General features: G+C 41.8%; 1 protein-coding gene across 1 annotated transcript in view; it reads left to right on the top strand.

The window, feature by feature from the left end:
• The window catches only part of TEX35 (testis expressed 35), a 23,888-nt gene that overhangs the window by 644 nt on the left and 4,758 nt on the right, over positions 1-18,486 (top strand). The window contains exons 2-7 of the mRNA XM_007448539.1: positions 220-270; positions 880-948; positions 1,896-1,952; positions 2,658-2,717; positions 14,929-14,993; positions 15,221-15,413. Coding sequence (XP_007448601.1) covers positions 220-270; positions 880-948; positions 1,896-1,952; positions 2,658-2,717; positions 14,929-14,993; positions 15,221-15,413 — 495 coding nt within the window. The remainder of the gene's footprint in view (positions 1-219; positions 271-879; positions 949-1,895; positions 1,953-2,657; positions 2,718-14,928; positions 14,994-15,220; positions 15,414-18,486) is intronic.

The raw sequence follows: 18,486 nt of genomic DNA, 5'->3' as shown, positions 1-18,486 counted from the left end.
CCCCCCCGCAAGCACCCAAGGTGGAGGACGGCCTGCTGAACAGGCAGGTGTCCCTCATGAGAGGAGTAGAACATGAGAAAATGTGAGTTATCTTGGCTCATGCGCTGGGGGTATGTGGGGCTGAGCTTAAGCGCAGTTGGACAGGCAGGTTGGGTGGGTGGAGGGTCCTCCCCAATCCTGATGCCTGGCAGCCTGAATCCCAGCCTCCTGTCTCTGCAGAACAAGAACTACAAGGCAGTTTGCCTGGAATTGGAGCCAGAGCTGATCAGAGTAAGTAGCTTGTTCGAGGCCATACCGGCAGCCAGGCCTGAGACACATGGGGAGGTGACTTGGAGTCAGGGGTCATTCGCTGTTCCTGGTGGCCAAGACTTGTCCCAGATGCTGGTGGATACATTGAGAGAGAGACAAGCTCTCTGTTCGCACAGAACAAAGCAGATACCTAGATAAATAAGGAAAAATTCAGTAGTTTTACCTATGATGCAGGGAATTAAAATAGAGAGATGTGACGGGGGGCTGCTGTGGGTTGAGGGCGTCAGGAAGGCCTTCCTCTGAGCTGAGAGCTGTAGGACAAGGCTGCGGCCCCTGGAGGTCTGAGGACGAGCGCTGTGGGCAGGAAAAGCAGCGTGCACAGAGGCCCTGAGGTGGGAATGAGTATGTCCGTGGAGGGGACAGAAAGCTGAGGCCCAGTGGGCCAGGAAGGGAGTGGAATGAGATGAGCTTAGAGAGGCGAGAAGGATGGAGGAAACTCCTGCACAGGTGAGGCCAGGTTACCTCTGCGCTGACCCAAAGGGAGGAGCAGAAACTCGGGGTCATCCCTCCTGCCTCGCCCTCCCACGCCTGCAGTTTCCAATATTCTGTGTTTCTGTTTCCAACCAACAGACATATGACTACAAAGGAGCTAAACAAGAAGGGCCATTTACCAAACCAGGAGGGACAAAGGAGCTAAAGGTAGGTGTGTGGACCCAGGAGACAGGAAGTTGGATCAGCACAGTGAACAGGTGGGGCCAACAGAAAAACTTCTGCAGCAGGTGAACTGCCGGCATCTACAGTTCTGCTCCAGCCCCTGTGACTCCTTTCCTTCTGGTTCTCTCTATTTTAAAATAATTTCAGACTTACAGAAAATTTTCCAAAAAATGGTACAATGAGTTCTAGTATACCCTTCCCCCAGATTCCCAAATGTTGGCATTTTATCTTGGGTTTTTTTTCTCTCTTTCATATTCACACACCTATATATAGCATACATATTTCCTGAACCATCTGTGAGCAAGTGGTTCTCTCAAATTTCGGTATATATTTCCTCAAAACAAGAACACTCTCTTACACAGCCACAGTACAATTATCCAAACATCAAAAGCCGGAAATTAATGTTGATACAGTTCTCACCTACAGCCCTTATTCTAATTTCACCAGTTATCCCACTAATGTCTTTCATAACAAAAGAGAAGATAACTTTTTTGGTCTGGGATCCAATCCAGAATCACACCTTGCATCTAGTTTCCATGTCTCTTCAGTCTTTTTTCCGTCTGGAACAGTTCTTCGACCTTGTCTTTTGGGACACTGTCATTTTTTATGACAAATCATTTATTTTGTAGAATGACCCTGAATCTGGGTTGTCTGATGCTTCCTCACCATTAGACTTAGGCCATGCATTTTTCGGTGGTCACACCACAGGAGTGAAAGTATGACCTTTTCAAAGTGCATCACATCCGGAGGTACTGGATGTCTGTGTGTCCCACTATCCTATTTTCTTAATAGCATCCTTTCTTTCCTCCCTAATGGCATCTATCTCTCTGCTCCTCTTTTGGCAATGCCCCAGGATCTTTCCTTTCCTCCTTTTGACCGTTTCCCTTCCATCCAAGACAATTCTTTACTCCTTCTCTATTTTATTTTCTCAGAATGAACTCAGGGAGGTGAGGGAAGAGCTCAAGGAAAAAATGGAGGAGATAAAACAGGTAACAGGATGAGATTTTTCAGCTCACGGAGAAAAAGTGTAGCTTCAAGGAAAATGCAATGCCTAACTTTGAATAGTAAAGAAAATCAGAAATTGCATGGAAAAAGCAATCAAACCAACTGAGCCCAAATCCCCTAGAGTGTTTAAGTGTCAGCAGCTTAGGTTATCTGTTTCTTACTTGCTTGATGCTTAAACCCAAATTTTGAATGATAAGGGCTCTCTAAGATATCTCATTGATAAGGGTGGGGAGATACAACCTTAGTGACAGAGTGAGAGGGGCTGACCTGGAATTGGGGGGCAGTCAGGGACCAATTCCATTGTCCTAATACTCCTACCCTGAGCAAGCTGCAGAGCAAGAATCCTCTTCTTGTTTCTCTGATGGAATCACCTATAGCATATTTATGAACAAAGGAAATGCTCAAGCAAGAACGTGTAATTGAAGCTGTGGTCTGAGCTCCACATGGCAGCCTTGCAATGACCAGATCCAAGCTGTGCCAAGGCTGCTGCTGGTGTTGACTTGATGATACACTCACCCTAGTCCCTTCACAGACTCTTGGGAAGAAAGTGGCTTTAGTAGGCCATTATTAGAATATTCCTTAATCTTTATCTAGCTCATTCCAGGGGAGCAGCTGCAGCCCTTAGCTTAAAATGCCTGAAAGACAACTCCACATTCAATAATGTGCTCTTTGTCTTTCTTCCTCACTAGATAAAAGATGTAATGGACCAGGATTTTGGAAAACTCCAGGAATTTGTGGAGATTGTGAAGGTAAGCATTTACTGAGTGCCCTCCATGGGCCAGTACCATACTAGGAATCATGCAAGGAGATGCCAGAGCCTGCCTTGCAAGTGCTTACAGCTTAATAAGAGACCCAAACTCTATTGCAAAAAAGAATTAAATAACAAGTAAGTACCAAGCTAAATGATGACTGGTTGTCAACTAACCAGGGGTTTAGAGAAGTGAGTACTGAATGCGGGTTGGGGTAACCAGAAAAGTCCTTTTAGAGGAAGTGAAGCTTAAGGTGAGTCTTAAGGCAGCATTGGAAGTTTAATGTGAATCTAACCAAGAGCACAGTAAGATTATTTTTGAACTCAATAATTACTAAAAGGATCATCTAGATTCTAGAATAGCAGTTTACAGACTTTGGTGGGTTTCAGAATCACCAGGAGCACAAATATAGGAAACAGAGCTCAGGTCCTGTGTTGATGGGGCTGGCACCCTGGGGTTTTGTTCATGTTCCCCAGGTAGAAGTTTGAGAACAACAAATGCAGAAGCATAAATAGACAAAAGCATTTATTTATAAATTTTTCAAGAGTTGTAAGGGGGCATTACTTCTACCAGATATTAAAATCATAATGAAGCCAACTTAATAATCAAATTAAGGTGGTACAGCCCAAGGATAACCAGACAAATGAAGAAGCCAACATAGATAATCCTGTAACAGCCTCTCTGCCAGGGATGCACTGAGAATCACTTCTGAGGATTTCTAAAGTCCATTTACCCAGGCCCTGGCCCAGATGAACAGAATAAAAACCTCCAAGTTTGGGCACAGTTGCTCAAAACTCTTAAGTGATTCAGATGCTTGCTCCTGATGAGAACCATGTCCTTAGCACTTTAGCAGTAGTTATTAACATTGGCTACATGCTGAAATCACCTGTACTGTGGTTTTGAAAAGCTCCTCTTTACACCTGGCTGCACCCCATAGCAGTTATATCAGAACATCTTAATATGAGGTCCGTGGACTTCCCTGGAGGCACAGTGGTTAAGAATCCACCTGCCAGTGCAGGGAACACGGGTTTGATCCCTGGTCCGGGATGATCCCACATGGCGCGGAGTAACTAAGCCCGTGTGCCACAACTACTGAGCCTGCGCTCTAGAGCCCTCAAGCCACAACTACTGAGCCCATGCACTGCAGCTACTGAAGTCCGTGCGCCTAGAGCCCATGCTCCACAACAAGAGAAGCCACCGCAATGAGAAGCTCGCGCACCTCAACGAAGAGCAGCCCCAGCTCGCCGCCACTAGAGAAAGCCCACACGCAGTAACAAAGACCCAATGCAGCCAAAAATAAATTAAAAAAAAAAAAAAAAGAATGGAGGCAAAAATCGAGAAGATGCAAGAAATGTTTAACAAAGACCTAGAAGAATTAAAGAACAAACAAACAGAGATGAACAATACAATAACTGAAATGAAAAATACACTAGAAGGAATCAATAGCAAAATAACTGAGGCAGAAGAACAGATAAGTGACCTGGAAGACAGAATGGTGGAATTCACTGCTGCGGAACGGAATAAAGAAAAAAGAATGAAAAGAAATGAAGACAGACTAAGAGACCTCTGAGACAATATTAAATGCAACAGCATTAGCATTATAGGGGTCCCAGAAGGAGAAGAGAGAGAGAAAGGACCAGAGAAAACATTTGAAGAGATTATAGTCGAAAACTTCCCTAACATGGGTAAGGAAATAGCCACCCAAGTCCAGGAATCACAGAGAGTCCCATACAGGATAAAGCCAAGGAGAAACACGCCGAAACACATAGTAATCAAACTGGTAAAAATTAAAGACAAAGAAAAATTATTGAAAGCAGCAAGGGAAAAATGACAAATAATATACAAGGGAACTCCCATAAGGTTAACAGCTGATTTCCCAGGAGAAACTCTACGAGCCAGAAGAGAGTGGCATGATACATTTAAAGTGATGGAAAGGAAGAACCTACAACCAAGATTACTCTGTCTGGCAAGGATCTCATTCAGATTTGATGGAGAAATCAAAAGTTTTACAGACAAGCAAAAGCTAAGAGAATTCAGCACCACCAAACCAGCTTTACAACAAATGCTAAAGGAACTTCTCTAAGTGGGAAACACAAGAGAAGAAAAGGACCTGCCAAAACAAACCTATAACAATTAAGAAAATGGTCATAGAAACATATGTATTGATAACTACCTTAAATGTGAATGGATTAAATGCCCCAACCAAAAGACACAGGCTCACTGAATGAATACAAAACCAAGACCCATATATATGCTGTCTACAAGAGACCCACTTCAGACCTAGGGACACATACAGACTGAAAGTGAGGGGATGGAAAAAGATATTCCATGCAAATGGAAATCAAAAGAAAGCTGGAGTAGCAATACTCATATAAGATAAAATAGACTTTAAAATAAAGAATGTTACAAGAGACAAGGAAGGACACTACATAATCATCAAGGGATCAATCCAAGAAGAAGATATAACAATTATAAATATATATGCACCCAACATAGGAGCACCTCAATACATAAGGCAACAGCTAACAGCTGTAAAGGAGGAAATCGACAGTAACAGAATAATAGTGGGGGACTTTATCACCTCACTTACACCAATGGACAGATTATCCAAAATGAAAATAAATAAGGAAACATAAGGTTTAAATGACACAACAGACCAGGTAGATTTAGTTGATATTTATAGGGCATTCCATCCAAAAACAGCAGATTACACTTCCTTCTCAAGTGCGCACAGAATATTCTCCAGGATAGATCACATCCTGGGTCACAAATCAAGCCTCAGTAAATTTCAGAAAATTGAAATCATATCAAGCATCTTTTCTGACCACAATGCTATGAGATTAGAAATCAATTACAGGGGAAAAAAAGGTAAAAAACACAAACACATGGAGGCTAAACAATATGTAACTAAATAACCAAGAGGTCACTGAAGAAATAAAAGAGGAAATTAAAAAATACCTAGACAAATGACAACAAAAACGTGACGATCCAAAACGTATGAGATGCAGCAAAAGCAGTTCTAAGAGGGAAGTTTATAGCAATACAAGCCTACCTCAAGAAACAAGAAAAATCTCAAATAAACAATCTAACCTTATACCTAAATGAACTAGAGAAAGAAGAACAAACAATACCCAAAATTAGCAGAAGGAAAGAAATAATAAAGATCAGAGCAGAAATAAATGAAATAGAAACAAAGAAAACAATAGCAAAGATCAATAAAACTAAAAGCTGGTTCTTTGAGAAGATAAACAAAACTGATAAACCATTAGCCAGACTCATGAAGAAAAAGAGGGAGAGGACTCAAATCAATAAAATTATAAATGAAAATGAAGAAGTTACAACAGACACCACAGAAATACAAAGCATCCTAAGAAACTACTACAAGCAACTCTATGCCAATAAAATGGACAACCTGGAAGAAATGGACAGATTCTTAGAAAGGTATAACCTTCAAAGACTGAGCCAGGAAGTAATAGAAAATATGAACAGACCACTCACAAGTAATGAAATTGAAACTGGGACTAAAAATCTTCCAACAAACAAAAGTCCAGGACCAGATGGCTTCACAGGTGAATTCTATCAAACATTTAGAGACGAGCTAACACCCATCCTTCTCAAACTCTTCCAAAAAATTGGAGAGGAAGGAACACTCCCAAACTCATTCTATGAGGCCACCGTCACCCTGATACCAAAACCAGAGAAAGATACTACAAAAAGAGAAAATTACAGACCAATATCACTGATGAATATAGATGCAAAAATCCTCAACAAAACACTAGCAAACAGAATCCAACAACACATTAAAAGGATCATACACCATGATCAAGTGGAATTTATCCCAGGGATGCAAGGATTCTTCAATATATGCAAATCAATCAATGTGATACACCATATTAACAAATTGAAGAATAAAAACCATATGATCATCTCAATAGATGCAGAAAATAGATGCACAAAATTCAACACCCGTTTATTTTAAAACCACTCCAGAAGGTAACCTACCTCAATATAATAAAGGCCATGTATGACAAACCCACAGCAAACATATTCTCAATGGTGAGAAACTGAAAGCATTTCCTCTAAGAACAGGAACAAGACAAGGATGTCCTCTCTCTCCACTATTATTCAACATACTTTTGGAAGTCCTAGCCATGGCAATCAGAGAAGAAAAAGAAATAAACGGTATACAAATTGGAAAAGAAGAAGCAAAACTGTCACTGTTTGCAGATGACATGATACTATACATAGAGAATCCTAAAGATGCCACCAGAAAACTACTAGAGCTAATCAATGAATTTGGTAAAGTTTCAGGATACAAAATTAATGCACAGAAATCGCTTGCATTCCTATACACTAATGATGAAAAATCTGAAAGAGAAATTAAGGAAACACTCCTATTTACCATTGCAACAAAAAGAATAACATACCTAGGAATAAACCTACCTAAGGAGACAAAAGACCTGTATGCAGAAAACTATAAGACACTGATGAAAGAAATTAAAGATGATACCAACAGATGGAGAGATATACCATGTTCTTAGGTTGGAAGAATCAATATTGTGAAAATAACTATACTACCCAAAGCAATCTAGAGATTCAATACAATCCCTATCAAATTACCAATGGATTTTTTACAGAACTAGAAGAAGAAATCTTAAAATTTGTATGGAGACACAAAACACCCCAAATAGCCAATGCAGTCTTGAGGTAAAAAAATGGAGCTGGAGGAGTCAGACTCCCTGACTTCCGACTATACTACAAAGATACAGTAATCAAGACCATATGGTACTGGCACAAAAACAGAAACATAGATCAATGGAGCAGGATAGAAAGCCCAGAGATAAACCCACACACCTATGGTCAACTAATCTATGACAAAGTAGGCAAGGATACACAATGGAGAAAACACCGTCTCTTCAATAAGTGGTGCTGGGAAAACTGGACAGCTACATGTAAAGGAATGAAATTAGAACACTCCCTCACACCATGCACAAAAATAAACTCAAAATGGATTCGACACCTAAATGTAAGACCAGACACTATAAAACTCTTAGAGGAAAACATAGGAAGAACACTCTTTGACATAAATATCAGCAACAAATTTTTGACCCCCCTCCTAGAGTTATGGAAATAAAAACAAAAAGAAACAAATGGGACCTAATGAAACTTAAAAGCTTTTGCAAAGCAAAGGAAAGTACAAACAAGGTGAAAAGACAACCCTCAGAATGGGAGAAAGTATTTGCAAACAAATCAACCGACAAAGGATTAATCTCCAAAATATATAAAGAGCTCATGCAGCTCAATATTAAAAAAAAAACAAATAACACAATCCAAAAATGGGCAGAAGACCTAAATAGACATTTCTCCAAAGAAGACGCATGAAAAGCTGCTGAACAGCACTAATTATTAGAGAAATGCAAATCAAAACTACAATGAGGTATCACCTCACACCAGTTAGAATGGGCATCATCAGAAGATCTACAAACAACAAATGCTGGAGAGGGTGTGAAGAAAAGGGAACCCTCTTGCACTGTTGGTGGGAATGTAAATTGATACAGCCACTATGGAGAACAGTATGGAGGTTCCTTAAACTAAAAATAGAACTACCATATGACCCAGCAATCCCACTACTAGGCATATACCCAGAGAAAACCATAATTCAAATAGACACATGCACCCCAATGTTCATTGCAGCACTATTTACAATAGCCAGGTCATGGAAGCAACCTAAATGCCCAGGGACAGACAAATGGGTAAAGAAGATGTGGTACATATATACAATGGAATATTACTCAACCATAAAAGAAACAAAATTGGGTCATTTGTAGAGACATGGATGAATCTAGAGACTGTCATACAGAGTGAAGTCAGTAAGAGAAAAACAAATATCATATATTAATGCATATATGTGAAACCTAGAAAAATGCTACAGATGAACCGGTTTGCAGGGCAGAAATAGAGAGAGATGTAGAGAAGAAATGTATGGACACCAAGGGGGGAAAATGGTGGTGGGGGGAGGGATAATTTGGGAGACTGGGAGTGACATGTATACACTACTATGTATAAAGTATATAACTAATAAGGACCTACTGTATAGCACAGGGAACTCTTCTCAATACTCTGTAATGACCTATATGGGAAAATAATTTTAAAAAGAGTGGATATATGTATAGGTATAACTGATTCACTTTACTGTACAGCAAAAACTAACACAACATTTTAAATCAATTATACTCCAATAAAGATTAATTTAAAAAAAAGAATATTGCCTGACTATATAAGGGAAAAGCTTAACTCAGTTAACACTATACACTGAAATAGTATATAAAGTGAATTTTAAAATAAAAATAAGAAATATGTATTTAACTGGATGGTCTAAATATAATTGCAATGGAAGAAATCACAAAGGAAATATTGTTAATGTTTAACAATACAAAAAATTTTTAAATTATAACAGAAAAGCACCATACACAGAGAGAAAAAGTAAGCAACAGTTTTGGGGAAATAATTTTCCACAAATATGATAGACATAGAAAAAAGCTTTTTATCTGTAACATACAAAGCTCACACAAATCAATAAGAACCAACTAGGAAAATAGGCAAAGGGTATATGTGAACAATCCACAGAGGGGAATATTACTAAAAAGCAATAAATATATTAACAAGTTTTACCTCATGAGTAATCAAATAACTGCAAATGAAAACAAAACTTAGATAATTGCCACATTCAAATAAGCCAAGTTGTAATTTATGACAATTATAAAGCAAGATAGGAATGCTCTTGTACTGCTGATTGGAGTACAAGTTTGTACAAAACTAAAAAGGAATTAGACAATAGGTATCAAAAATATCAAAACTCCATGACTTATCAACTCCTTGACTTCTCAGAATTTAACCTATGAGAATAATCAGAAATGCCATCATGGGTATATATAAAAAGAAGTTCATCACAGAATTATTTATAATAGCAAAAAATTGTAAACAACCACAATTTTCAAAAGTAGAGGAATAGCCAAAAGAATTACGATACATCTATATAATGAAAATTCACTATAGGAGACAGAATTTAGAAAGAATACTTTTAATGAGAAGTAAAAAAGCAAGATGCAAGTAATATATACAGGCTGATCTCAACAGGTGAAAAGAAATTGGTAAGTAAATATATAGAAAAAAGACTGGAAAGAAATATACCAAAAGTGTTAATTGCTGTTATTGAAAGGTGATGAGATTAATTTTTTCTTTTATATTCCTCTGTATTGTCCGAATTTTCTGCAAAGGGCATGTCTTATTTCTATATCAAAATGCAAACACAGTAAGTGTTTTGTTAGTGGGTAGGACTGGGTATCACAAGGCACAAAGGAGGCTATTTCGGGTACGGGAACAGCTTGCACACAGCATGGAAGCAGGATGAACGCGAAGCTTCTCACAGTCAGTGGGGAGATCGGTCATAAAAGAGGGATCATTGGGGGAAACTGTGAGAAATAAAATGGAATGGGCACAAAGGCGGTGGATAATGAAGGCTTCTGAAAGACAGGCAGACAGGTTGGGACTTGGTTGTGTAAGCAGTAAGAGGCCTCTGGAGATTCTTAATCAAAGAACATGCTAGGAGCAGCACTTCAGAAAGCTGAGCAGGCAGCTGCTTGCAAGGTGGCCTGGGGGCGCCGGGGGAGTCGGTGGGGGCCGTCTGGAGCAAGAATTATCAAACTGGAAGCCGCATCTCCACTCAAGGTGAAGAAAGCTGGACCGAGTGTAGAAACAGAAGGAAAAGGGTAAATCTGAAAGATGCAGCGAAGGAAAAATAACTTCTTGGTGATTGATTCAGTATAAAGAATGAAGGAGAGGCAAGCGTGCATGATAACACCAAAGTTTTTATCTGGACAATTAGAAAAAAGTGGTGGCAGTGACAGGCTAGTTGGGAAGCAGCTAATTTAGAAGAGAAAGTGAAGAGGTCAGTTTGGAACATGATGAGTTTGAAGTGATGGTGAGACTTTTAAGAATATGGGACGTTTTGACTCTGACGTTTTGGACCCGGGGGAATATTGACTTCAAGGATATTTGACTTTATTTACAAATACAAATGGCTTATTCAAAATGTATACAAACATTTTAAAATGCTTTTCAAGAAGATATTTTTTGGAAATCATTTCCATCCTGACAGTGTAATTCCTTGATCAATTTTCTACCCCAGATCAGTAAACTCTCCCCAGATCTTTCATTTTTTATGAAAATGGTTTTCCTTGAAGCAAATTATTTTTCATTTATATTTTGTGATATTCAATCCAACCCTGTTTTTGTCCTCAACAGATACTGTCACTAATACTGTCACCATCTTAGAAGTTCTTTGTGACCACTATTTCTATCCAATTTTTCCAGGTCAAATTTTATAGATCTAAAATTTGCCAAGAAGATTTTATTATTATTTCAGTTCTTTTTTTTTTAACATCTTTATTGGGGTATAATTGCTTTACAATGGTGTGTTAGTTTCTGCTTTATAACAAAGTGAATCAGTTATACATATATTCCCATATCTCTTCCCTCTTGCGTCTCCCTCCCTCCCACCCTCCCTATCTCACCCCTCCAGGCGGTCACAAAGCACCCAGCCGATATCCCTGTGCCGCGCGGCTGCTTCCCACTAGCTATCTACCTTACGTTTGTTAGTATATATATGTCCATGCCTCTCTCTTGCCCTGTCACAGCTCACCCTTCCCCCTCCCCATATCCTCAAGTCCGTTCTCCAGTAGGTCTGTGTCTTTATTCCTGTCTTACCCCTAGGTTCTTCATGACATTTTTTTTTTCCTTAAATTCCATATATATGTGTTAGCATACGGTATTTGTCTTTCTCTTTCTGACTTACTTCACTCTGTATGACAGACTCTAGGTCTATCCACCTCATTACAAATAGCTCAATTTCGTTTCTTTTTATGGCTGAGTAATATTCCATTGTATATATGTGCCACATCTTCTTTATCCATTCATCCGACGACGGGCACTTAGGTTGTTTCCATCTCCGGGCTATTGTAAATAGAGCTGCAATGAACATTTTGGTACATGACTCTTTCTGAATTCTGGTTTCCTCAGGGTATATACCTAGTAGTGGGATTGCTGGGTCATATGGTAGTTCTATTTGTAGTTTTTTAAGGAACCTCCATACTGTTCTCCATAGTGGCTGAACCAATTCACATTCCCACCAGCAGTGCAAGAGTGTTCCCTTTTCTCCACACCCTCTCCAGCATTTATTGTTTCTAGATTTTTTGATGATGGCCATTCTGACTGGTGTGAGATGATATCTCATTGTAGTTTTGATTTGCATTTCTCTAATGATTAATGATGTTGAGCATTCTTTCATGTGTTTGTTGGCAGTCTGTATATCTTCTTTGGAGAAATGTCTATTTAGGTCTTCTGCCCATTTTTGGATTGGGTTGTTTATTTTTTTGTTATTGAGCTGCATGAGCTGCCTGTAAATTTTAGAGATTAATCCTTTGTCAGTTGATTCATTTGCAAATATTTTCTCCCATTCTGAGGGCTGTCTTTTGGTCTTGTTTATGGTTTCCTTTGCTGTGCAAAAGCTTTGAAGTTTCATTAGGTCCCATTTGTTTATTTTTGTTTTTATCTCCATTACTCTAGGAGATGGGTCAAGAAGGATCTTGCTGTGATTTATGTCATAGAGTGTTCTGCCTATGTTTTCCTCTAAGAGTTTGATAGTTTCTGGCCTTACATTTAGGTCTTTAATCCATTTTGAGCTTATTTTTGTGTATGGTGTTAGGGAGTGATCTAATCTCATACTTTTACATGTACCTGTCCAGTTTTCCCAGCACCACTTATTGAAGGGGCTGTCCTTTCTCCACTGTATATTCCTGCCACCTTTATCAAAGATAAGGTGACCATATGTGCATGGGTTTATCTCTGGGCTTTCTATCCTATTCCATTGATCTATCTTTCTGTTTTTGTGCCAGTACCATACTGTCTTGATTACTGTAGCTTTGTAGTATAGTCTGAAGTCAGGCAGCCTGATTCCTCCAGCTCCATTTTTTGTTCTCAAGATTGCTTTGGCTATTCGGGGTCTTTTGTGTTTCCATACAAATTGTGAAATTTTTTGTTCTAGTTCTGTGAAAAATGCCAGTGGTAGTTTGATAGGGATTGCATTGAATCTATAGATTGCTTTGGGGAGTAGAGTCATTTTCACAATGTTGATTCTTCCAATCCAAGAACATGGTATATCTCTCCATCTGTTTGTATCATCTTTAATTTCTTTCATCAGTGTCTTATAATTTTCTGCATACAGGTCTTTTGTCTCCTTAGGTAGGTTTATTCCTAGATATTTTATTCTTTTTGTTGCAATGGTAAATGGGAGTGTTTTCTTGATTTCACTTTCAGATTTTTCATCGTTAGTATATAGGAATGCCAGAGATTTCTGTGCATTAATTTTGTATCCTGCTACTTTACCAAATTCATTGATTAGCTCTAGTAGTTTTCTGGTAGCATCTTTAGGATTCTCTATGTATAGTATCATGTCATCTGCAAACAGTGACAGCTTTACTTCTTCTTTTCCGATTTGGATTCCTTTTATTTCCTTTTCTTCTCTGATTGCTGTGGCTAAAACTTCCAAAACTATGTTGAATAAGAGTGGTGAGAGTGGGCAACCTTGTCTTGTTCCTGACCTTAGTGGAAATGCTTTCAGTTTTTCGCCATTGAGGATGATGTTGGCTGTGGGCTTGTCATATACGGCCTTTATTATATTGAGGAAAGTTCCCTCTACACCTACTTTCTGCAGGGTTTTTATCATAAATGGGTGTTGAATTTTGTCAAAAGCTTTCTCTGCATCTATTGAGATGATCATATGGTTTTTCTCCTTCAATTTGTTAATATGGTTAATCACATTGATAGATTTGCGTATATTGAAGAATCCTTGCATTCCTGGAATAAACCCCACTTGATCATGGTGTATGATCCTTTTAATGTGCTGTTGGATTCTGTTTGCTAGTATTTTGTTGAGGATTTTTGCATCTATGTTCATCAGTGATATTGGCCTGTAGTTTTCTTTCTTTGTGACATCCTTGTCTGGTTTTGGTATCAAGGTGATGGTGGCCTCGTAGAATGAGTTTGGGAGTGTTCCTCCCTCTGCTATATTTTGGAAGAGTTTGAGAAAGATAGGTGTTAGCTCTTCTCTAAATGTTTGATAGAATTCGCCTGTGAAGCCATCTGGTCCTGGGCTTTTGTTTGTTGGAAGATTTTTAATCACAGTTTCAATTTCAGTGTTTGTGATTGGTCTGTTCATATTTTCTATTTCTTCCTGATTCATTCTTGGCAGGTTGTGCATTTCTAAGAATTTGTCCTATTTCAGTTCTTAATAATAAATGTGAGGTGCCATTTGAGCTACTGTCTACTTTATTTTGCATTGACCATTTCTGCCAGGAGTTGGGTGAAAGATGGAACAAACACAGGTACACAGGATCTATGTACATGGCGGGGGTCAAAACACTGGTGTCAGAAACGTCTTTGGGGGGGGGGTCACGGGGTTTGTTTTCTTTTTATAAATTTATTTATTTTATCTATTTATTTTTGGTTGCGTTGGGTCCTTGCTGCTGTGTGCGGGCTTTCTCTAGTTGCGGCGAGCGGGGGCTACTCTTTGTTGCAGTGCGGGGGCTTCTTATTGCAGTGGCCTCTCTTGTTGTGGAACACGGGCTCCAGGCATGCGGGGCTCAGTAGCTGTGACTCGCAAGCTCAGTAGTTGTGGCTTGTTGGCTCTAGAGCGCAGGCTCAGTAGCTGTGGCACATGGGCTTAGTTGCTCTGTGGCATGTGGGATCTTCCCGGACCAGGGCTCGAACCCGTGTCCCCTGCATTGACAGGCAGATTCTTAACCACTGCGCCACTGGGGAAGATTGCATAGGCATTGAACCAAGGCAGATAAGGGTTTTATTCAAGTGTGAGATCAGGTAAAATAGATCCTGGCCTCTGACTCACATGGAGACTTTGGACAAGCCCCCAATGACTCTGCCTGTGCTTCAACTTCACTATGGAATGGGGGAGGACACAGGGAGGGGTGGCACGTGTCAGGCACATCCTGATGAGCCACCCTACTCAGGGCTGGTGAGGATTCTTGAGGAAGTAAGATGCTGCGGTGGTCTCTGAGTGGTTTGCAGAGTGAGGCAGGAAAAGGGACTTCAGAAGCCGTTCATGATGATGATTTTAGCTTTGAATTCTCTCTTGAAGGAAATGCAAAAGGATATGGATGAGAAGATGGATGTTTTAATAAATATACAGAAGAACAGCAAGCTGTGAGCGTAACCTGCACCCGTCTCTCCTCAGCCCTAAAGAATCTCCTCCCTTCGCTTTGCTAAGTGTCCTCGGGGTTCAGTGGACTCCCAGACCCTTCAAGGAACTGTCTTCGTTTCTCTTCCCCAGTGGCTTGTAGTCAAGGCCTTCCACGGCCAACTGTGCTACTGGTTATCTCCTTTCCTGTTGAAAATTATCTCCCCAGTTCTGCCCCTCCCTAACTCCCCAGTCCTCTCAGGAGAGGACCAAAGGAGCAGCAAGAACTCAGGCTTATAGGAAAGACAGACACAGACCCACAGATCCGACGGAAGAAAATGGATGGAGCTGATGGAGTACCACTTGCCCTTCACATAAAGATGACGGCACTACAACAACCAAAAAGAGATCCAATGGATTCCCTTCACCAATGTGATACCTGCTGTGTAATGAAGCCCTCCCTGACCCTGCTCTGGTGTTACATCCCTGGGTTCCTGTTCCCGCCGACCTCCCCTGGGCTCTCTCACTCTCTTACCTCTTGCTGTAAAGGACTGGTTCCACTCCTCTCCTGAGCTGACCTTGCCTCAGGCTCCTGACTTTCTCCCCATATAACAGGCAACTTCCATACCAGGCCTGGGCATCCTTTCCACCCTCGGCATCTGGACCTGCTTTCTGATTTATCTGTGCTTCAACTCCTGTGTGACTGAGGACGTAGTTCCAACTTAGTGTCACCGCAGGACCTATCAGCAGCTCCAGTTTGGCCTCTCCCCACTCCTTGAGCTGCACAGCAAATGCTTGCTGCCCTCTTGCATACCACCCGGCCCCTGTCTCCCTCTACCCAGAGAGTAAAATCTTCATTTAAAGCCAAAGCAGGAGTCAAAGCATTGAATATCAGCCTCAAACTTGAGTGTGCAAGGAGTGTCGCTTTTTTGGATTGAAATCAGTGTATTTCAGACTCCAACCTCTCTTCTTGCTTCCTGATGGTTTAGTGGAAAATTCTTCAGGTCATCCTTAGGGTCTTCCTAAGGATGATCCTTCCCCACTCATCCCTGCTTCCCTCCTCTTCACCTGGTTCTGGAAATGTCCCAGGTCAAGAGATGAAGGGAGGCCCTGAAGATATCAGATGCCATTCTGTGTGATCCCAGAAGTGTGCATGTGTGTGTGCGTGCACGCGCGTGTAAGTTGGACAATGGGAGGAACCCCTGGGCCCAGGGTCTTGACCACTGGACTGCCGGGGAATTCCCACACATGCCAGTTTTAAGAGCTAAGACAAGGTCATCAGGGACACAGGGCTGTCAGGATCCGTTGAAGTGCTGAGTCTTTTTTTGTGCAGATGACCATACACTGCTAATCAAGCCCCCAGGGACTGGTGGCAGTGGTCTCTGCAGTTCCTGTCCCTTGACCCTTTCCAAGCTCCCCCGTGCCCTAGTTCCATGTCATCCAACTCAGAGGCAGCAGAAGGACAACACTGTGTGTTGCGGGGGACAGTTCTGCCTGGCTGTCACACAGCTGTCATGTCTGCCCTTGGGAATGGATGTTCGGGGAGCCAAAGCCTGCCATTCCTGCCAATGCTGCTCTTGGGCCAGCTTTGCTGGTGAGCTTGTGCTTTTTCTGTAGGTCTCAATGTCATGTCATCTGGAAGGGAATTATACTTAACCTTGTGTCTTCTCCCAAAGATGCTATTCCTGTCCCACGTACAGAGCCTGTTGGGGGGCATTGGCCTGACCTGGGCCACCATTTCTGCTTTGTGCTGCAGCATCCAATTGATCCAAGCAAGGTGGACAGCCAACTCAACTTGCCCAATCAATTTCTTTCCCTGGGAATTTGAAATTGGAATTTGGTGAGACTCAGCTGGCCCCCAGAACTGGACTTATAATTGGGAGTTGAAGAGGCCTCTGCCACCATTGGCCAAAGACACAGATCTACAGAAAAAAAATAATAAATCACTTTGCAGAGAGAGAAGAATGAAACAGAGGGACAGAGAGAAGTGGAGACCCATGCAGTTCTGCAGAGGGAGCTGGGAGAGCCACTGTCTGGCTCAGGCCCCGCTGGGCTGGTGCTGGCCCCTGCCTTGGCTTCATGAGAGCCTCTGGACCCTTGGACCGAGGTGCACATTTCTGTTTAAGCAGAGTGGCTTTCTGTTACCACCTAACAAGCCTGAGCTGAGGCCCCACGGTTAGAAGGAATGTCAGAGATTGGTCAAATCTCTTCAATTTACAGTGAGGATTCTGAGGCCCAGAGAGGTGCAGTGAGGTGCCCTCAGGCACACAGCCCATTTGTAGCAAAGCCAGGACCAGAACCCAGGTTTTCTGACTGCTGGGCCAGTGCTCTGTGGCTCTCTGGGGCTGGCTGTATTTCCAAGGGCAATAAGATGAGATAGAAGGCGGTCAGCTGGATCTGGACATGAATCAGTGGCGTGGTCGCAGGTAAGTCACTTCACCTCTCAGATTGCTTTTCCATCTGGAACGTGGGCATAACCACACCTAATTCAAAGGGGGTGAAGAGGGCATAACCACACCTACTTCAAAGGGGGTGTAATGAGAGTTAGATGAGAGCACATGCAGAGGAATTGAATTCTTTAAAAAAAAATTGCTCTGAGAACAATGATGATGAGGTCAGAACTGTGTTTTTCAGATTAAAAGGCTTCAATTCTCCATCCCGCCTCCAGTCAGAACCAGGTGTGCAATAAAATGAATTTTGATCTACTCCGATTTTAAAAAATAAATGTTCTGAGAGGAGGAAGAATGTGTATATTAAGAAATCAATCAACAGGAAATTATAAAAATGGTATGGGGATTGGGACTGCCTGTTCTAGAGTACAGAGTGGTCCCTTGTAACACAGCATCCCACCCTGTAACCTCGGTGTCTGATTCCAGCAGACTGAGGGGTAAGTGGCTCACCCTAGCTTACGCACAGGTAACAGGTGCTGCAGCCCCAGGCCCTGACTCAAGCAGTCACCAGAGAAACAGGAGGGTGCGTCATTTGGCAGCCATTAGGCAGGCAGGGCTGGGCCCAGGAGGAGGCCAGGCTGTGTCATCCATTCCCATCACTGCCCTGGGCCCTGGCATGACCCCCACTCACAGCTTCCCTTCTCTCGGTCACAGGCCGCAGCCAGCCCCAAAAGGTGGGTGAGGATGGGCTCAGATGTCCACCACCACAGACAGGAGCCCCATCTCTCTCAGATGCAACGGGTCTGAGTATATCCATTTCCATGACAATGGGTTACCCACCCATCTTCCTAAGGGGAGTTGCCCTGTCTGGCTCCAGGGACCCCTAGAGCCTCCCTGAGCCCCCTTCAGTATTTGAGAGGTCATTTACCCTCCTATATATGTGATCAATGTGACTCTTTGGTACTTCCCTCTATATTAGATCAAAACACAACCAAACAGAAATCACATCTCACTTCTGGGGCTTCCCTGGTGGCGCAGGGGTTGAGGGTCCGCCTGCCAATGCAGGGGACACGGGCTCGTGTCCGGGTCCGGGAGGATCCCACATGCCGTGGAGCGGCTGGGGCGGGGG

Source organism: Lipotes vexillifer, unplaced genomic scaffold (assembly GCF_000442215.2).
Source record: "Lipotes vexillifer unplaced genomic scaffold, Lipotes_vexillifer_v1.1 scaffold76, whole genome shotgun sequence".
NCBI classification, from domain to species: Eukaryota; Metazoa; Chordata; class Mammalia; order Artiodactyla; family Lipotidae; genus Lipotes; species Lipotes vexillifer.
The sequence above is the reverse complement of the archived record's forward strand: the minus strand, read 5'-3'. Positions and strand labels throughout refer to the sequence as shown.